Genomic DNA, 5,999 nt, shown 5'->3' with positions numbered 1-5,999 from the left:
CACACACTCAGCCACAAGCACGCAGATTACTTCCATGTTCCCTGAACAAACATAAGAGAGGCATTAGGTTTGTTATTGTTTGCCTTTGCAGAGCGGTTGCGGTAATCGAAAGGACTGACGCTCCAATAGTACACTGAAGCAGAGCTGACAAGGTGGTACAGAGGACACGGTGAGAGTGAGCCTGTGTATTTGCTCATATTTTTCATATGCGTGACGAGTTAAAACTGTTCCAGGTTGCCAAACGGACATGTGTCACAATGTGTCAAGTCTCACCACTCAAACAAACACATGAGGAAAACATCACATCCAATATGTCAACTTTATTTGACATATACATCTACATAAATTAACATGCCTTAGAGTGGCAGCAATATAGTGTGATTTCTATTAAAAAAAGATATTAACATTTAATTGTAAGGGTATTCCAGCCTTGAAACAAAAAAAATGTCTATACACATCCACATGAAAAACACTTTTTTACTTTTTTTAACCAAAAAACCGGAGGGAAAATCTGCTCTCTGCAATACAAACAGCTGTCATTCAGACACAGACCTGAGTGAAGCAGGGCCATGTTATGATCTTGTGTTTTAGGATTTTTTTTTTAACCTTGGATTCTCAATGGACTCTTCTTATTCAAGACATCCGTCTCAGAAACACACAGGAGATGAGGGTGTCATGAACTGAGGAGTGTTCTCTGATCATATCTGACGTTAACTTGCAGTTCCATCCATTCACTGGTCCACTGAAATAAACCATTCTTCTTGATGTTTTGAGCTCAGTCCATCGACCATTTCAGTCAAAAGAGGTCTTTTTTTGTCCCATTACTCATCTCCTGCGGGGAGATTTTCTTCGATCCTCTTAATAAACTTCATGCGTATTTCTGTCACATTGTCCCCTCTCAAAGTGTCCTGAGCGAATCTCACATCCACAGCCATCTGAACCTGTGTCGGGAAAATTATTGTGATTTTAATTCAAACAAAAAACCATCAATCAAGTTTATCAAAAGAAAGGCAAAGTGAGCAGTGTTGTCTTTTATATAAATACACCTAGGCTTCAAAAGAACTTGATATATTACAAAGTACTCTATTTATTGTAATGGAAGTATATGTTGATCATACCATCTCCAGGGCTCCTCTGAGGACTCCACACAACAGGTTGGAGTAGATCAACGTGCTGTGATTATCCGGCAACTCCACAAAGTCGACAAGTGGGTTGTTCTCAAGGATGAGGGAGAACTCGTCTCCTGCTGGGCTCCAGTTGGTGACACTGGGGGTGACTCCCAGGTACATCTTAAATGCAACCTAACAACAACCACAGTAATGGTAAGGAATGGGAACAACAGAAAACAGTAGAGGATTATTCATGTGATTTGGGATTTTACATTCGAAGAGCTGAATATGTTTTTTTCATGTTGCATTTGTGCCACTTGTTAATCGCTACTGTTAATTACAAAGAAATGTCAAACAAAACAGAAATTAACAGCAGATTAGCATAAATAATTTGTTTTAATTTGATATTTTGAGGAATAACTTACTTAATGCACATTAATACAGCTGAATTATTATCACCAGTTAGTGAGAATGAAAAACTGATCGCTTAACTAATCCTTCAGTTGTCACTAAGCTGTTCCTACAACATCAATTCCATCTCTACGGGCAAACTTGAAGTTATTACCTGCACACACCTGCTCTCTCTTGCTTCCTTTCCTCTGCTGCTCTTTGTCCCTGTGATTTGTCGCAAGAGGGTTGCATGCTTTCTCAGGCATACAAGGTTCTTTCAAGATAGTGAAGCTGAAGTTGCGCCAGTAAAAATATTCACTGGCTCAGAGTGGATTTTTATATTTTATATGGAAACTGATAAGGCAGAAAAATCTGTTTCTGAACATACACCAGATCTCCTTCATTTATATTTTACTGACAAAAGCCAGAGGAGGTTTCAGAGTTTAGCGGGAGGTCATTCGATATCCTCCAGTAAGGCTATCAGTGAGCCTTTCAAAACCACTGTTCCACAGTTGTCCTCCTCTTGCAGACATGACCCTTCTTTTTATGACCAGGAGCCAGGTCCCAGAGCTAGTGTAAGGTTACATCTGTGGAACAACTCCTTCAGCAGGCTACAGCCACAGCTAGAGGGGCTGAACACACTGTCAGGTGGACTGAGGATACATGTTTAAGAGTTCCACTGGGATTACCTCAACAGTGGAGCAGACCACTGTGTGCATCACCTCTATTAAGGATGAGAACACATGTTTTTAGAAGGAAACTCACTTAGACTGAGTCACAATCATCAATCCCCCCTTTCATCCTTCTCTCCTGACCTTTGTCAATGATTAGGGTGTCTCGTCACAACTGTCTAATCTTTCTTTTTCTGTCATTCCTTTAGCCTCCTTGTTCCTACATTCATCTTGGAAGAAGTCCATGGTCATGCTCTGATTGGCCTGGACCCCTCCAATTACCTTTGCGATGACATCTGCTGTTTCTCGGAAATCCTGACACCTGCCAATGCTGGAGCGCGCCAGAAAGTCCTCTATCAGGCGGACTCCGATGTTATAACCCCTATAAAAAAGAGAGGGGGAAGAGGAAAAAATACTGATGAAAAACGATGGCAAAGAGATAAAGGAAGGTTCCAAATGTTCCAACAATTTTTGGTCATGCACTTGGTGGATGCCAAAATTATGATAGGAAAGCCATGGCAACTGATCCCAACTACAAGATCTGAAGCCAGCTGATGCGTCCCAGTCCAAAAATGGTGTGCCTCGGACCAGTTAGCGGGCGACTGGCAATGTGGGCACATCAGACTCACTACCTTCTAAGGCCAGGTAAGACAGGTCTCGTCGTGATTAGCTTGGAGGGAGCTTACAGTTGCTGCACATCCAGAAAAAGCAAAGTAAATCCAGTCCAAAGTCCTGTCAGCGTGACAAGATGTTATGAATTTTTTAGGTTATAAACCCATCAATTTTTTTTCTTAATCTTATTTAAAGAAAAGCTATGTCCTGCAGCAACTTCCAATATTTTTTCTCCCTTTAAAAACACATTCCAGTGTTACCTCTTCAAAGGCCTGTACAAATTCAGAGAACTCACAAGACCCCGAGGGAACCTTTGACACGCAAGTGTTAGAAATGAAGGCTGATTATGTCATGTCTCTGCGTCAGTTTGTGTCAAAGGATGTTATGGAGAGAGTCTGGCAGAATGTGTCAGAGCAGTGTGAACGTGTTGAGTCAGAAAACAGACATATCATTACTCTGCCCTTCTTTAAACAGAATAGACATTACACATTGAACCAAACCATTGTTTCACTTTGCAGCCTTTCTTTCATGTGTTAAACAACTATCAAACGATGCAAAAAGATTTCATGGAACTTTGGATTTGAAAACACAAAGAATAATGAATTACATTATGCTGGGAACAATGGAATTACATTAATAATCATCTGAAACCGGATGTACATTGATGAGGATACTTACATTTTGTCCAGCTGTTTATTGACTTCCTCGTCATTCTCATAGTCTTTACAGAGCTGGGTGACCAGGGCTCCATAGGTCAAAGTGAACAGCTCAGAATTCTGAAAAAACAAAACGTGTCACATTAGTTCTAATGCTAACACTTGAATGATTGGAAGAGTTTTCTTATTTGATTGGGAAAACAATGTATATGTTTATCTATATGATCCATCCATACATTTTATTTTCTACAATCTTCCACTAAACTTGATTTCTTGAGTGTTTTATTCAATTTTCATCTTTGGATAACAAACTAGTCCTCAAATATGAGCAGTTAATTAATCATGTGGTCTGTAAATAACAGTGAAGTCGAACTTAGGGCCCTAGAAGACAATAAAATTAAGAAAATTTGGTACTCCAGACAATAATGTGCTATGTTGCTAATGCAAAAGAATAATAAGGTGCACTAAGCTTTTTTCTATGTTTATTTAATTAAGTTAAGAGTTAAAGGGACAGTGTACAGCTATTTGGCTGCACCAGAGTAAGCAATTAGCTGATATACATCTTTAGTCCCTGGGCAGGAGATGGACAATCCTCGGACAAAACTCAGCAAAACTTAAACCATAACCATTAAACAACTGTATCTTTCACAGTAAAATTCAAGGTGGAATATCAAAATATTAAAAACTATGAACACCACACAAAAATAGCTATACAACACTACAAAATAGCTGTACAGCTCCTGTCTGCCACTGAGAGACTGACATCATGAGGCTCTGTAGCTCTAAGAATGTTAAGTATGATCATTTTCTCCTGATTATTTATCAGAAATCGAATTGTTACATCATTAAAATGTTAATAGAAAACAAATATTAGATGCATCTCTACTCGGGCCTTCTGTACAAGACATTCAGATGATGTCGATTAACAAGAGACCAATTTAAAGCATCTCAATGACATACATTAATATTAGCAATGTTTGCTCAACAATAGCTAGCTGGGAATTATGTGTATGTGTTTTATTTGCACACTTTTAAAGTAGAGAATGACATTACCATGAAGAAAAAAAATGGGCCAGTATTAAAGCATCATTCATAAGGTACATTTGCAGATAAAGGAAAACTGCCTTTGACATAAAGTTGAACGGCCACAGACCATAGACAGCTCCTAAAACAGAACAAAATTGTAGTCCTATTACTAAAATACAAGAGCTTTAGTAAATACCGAAACGGAAAAAAAAACCGTTGTTCACTTTGCACGCTGTTAATTCACATGAAACTATTGCTATTATCAAAATTACCGGTTGTCTACAACATTTATAGTACCTGATAACAACAGACTGTGCTGCAGAGGTTTTACATAGCTCTGTCGTGTTACGATTATTCTAGCGCTACTAAGTTTTACAGGATAGGTCACTAACAGACAACAAATACGTTAACAGCAACATAACATAAACGTGTTCTAAAACCTAGGAGGAACTGATGAACCACTGATGAGGCTAGCTGTCCAACATGAATGCTACAACGAAAGCCACAACTGCTCAGAGGCGATGGTCACAAAATCATTGATGGAAATAATTATCCCACGGATGGTTGGGCGTTTGCTATATCTGGAGACGCGTCTGAAACAGAAATACGAAACTGGTGAATGGCTTAGCTCACTGAGGTCTGATGTATCTAGTTGTTAGGTTAGCATTATGGCTACAGTTAGCATGTTTCCTGGCTAGGCTAGCTCGGTTCGGCTAATGTTAATCCTGCGGGAGTCGCCTACCATCTTCTTGCTGTCTGTTGTTCGGTTGGATTGCCTGGACATTGTGGACACTGTTACAGGATTACACAGGTGGCGACCCGATATTAATCCTTTATTTATTTGATTCTGACTGAGCAGATATTTCCGTAATCAGCAGATCAGGTCACGCACTTCCTCTTTCGTCAAATGAGACAGTCTCATGGACGCACTTCCTGTTCGGGTTGCAATTCATGATATGTTCTGAAATAATAACTGCGCATGTACAGTGAATTATTACTAGAGTCGTAATACAAACGACAACACTCTTCTAAGGAGTGCAATTTCTGGTTTATAACTGGTGAAGTTCTCACTTTACTGAACAAAAAAAAATAGAAAATACCTTTATTTTGCTGGGAATGTCACTGTATTTTTGGTGTACACAGTTCTACCTTGACGTTCATTCAGCTGCTCTTCTGACATTTCCTCGGACATCATCCTCTTATGATGTGTATCGCCGCCTGGCGTGGTGGAGTGAAAATTAGAGGACCACAGTGAGGCTGTCTTTTACGAACTTTCTCGGTTCACCACAAGATGGCAGCATGTGTGATGTAAAAACACTCACTGTATGATACATTTATAAAACTTAAAACTGCAGGATGAGCCAAAAGACTTCTCCGTTTCCTCAAAGGGTAAGAGTATACAGCTTCGAAATGTGATCATAGATAATAGGACTTAATGAACTTTTGCACAGTTAATAAAGCTTTTTTTTTTCCTCCCGTGTAAATGTATGAATGTACACGCGCTCTGTGTGCGCGCGCGCGTGTGTGTGAAGAGG

General features: G+C 39.5%; 1 protein-coding gene across 1 annotated transcript; it reads right to left on the bottom strand.

Annotated features, from left to right (window-relative positions):
* Positions 1-335: 335 nt before the first annotated feature.
* trappc3 (trafficking protein particle complex subunit 3) lies at positions 336-5,394 on the bottom strand. The gene is made up of 5 exons (XM_074686809.1): positions 5,207-5,394; positions 3,461-3,558; positions 2,453-2,552; positions 1,119-1,301; positions 336-941 (listed from the first exon to the last, which is right to left on the bottom strand). The coding sequence occupies exons 1-5, from the start codon at positions 5,246-5,248 to the stop codon at positions 822-824; spliced, it is 543 nt and encodes a 180-aa protein (XP_074542910.1). The 5' UTR covers positions 5,249-5,394; the 3' UTR covers positions 336-821.
* Positions 5,395-5,999: the final 605 nt, after the last annotated feature.

Source organism: Halichoeres trimaculatus, unplaced genomic scaffold (genome assembly GCF_033239565.1).
Source record: "Halichoeres trimaculatus isolate MK-OKI-2021-1 unplaced genomic scaffold, fHalTri1.1 fHalTri1_scaffold_14, whole genome shotgun sequence".
Classification (NCBI taxonomy): Eukaryota; Metazoa; Chordata; class Actinopteri; order Labriformes; family Labridae; genus Halichoeres; species Halichoeres trimaculatus.
This window is presented reverse-complemented; position numbering and strand designations above follow the sequence as displayed.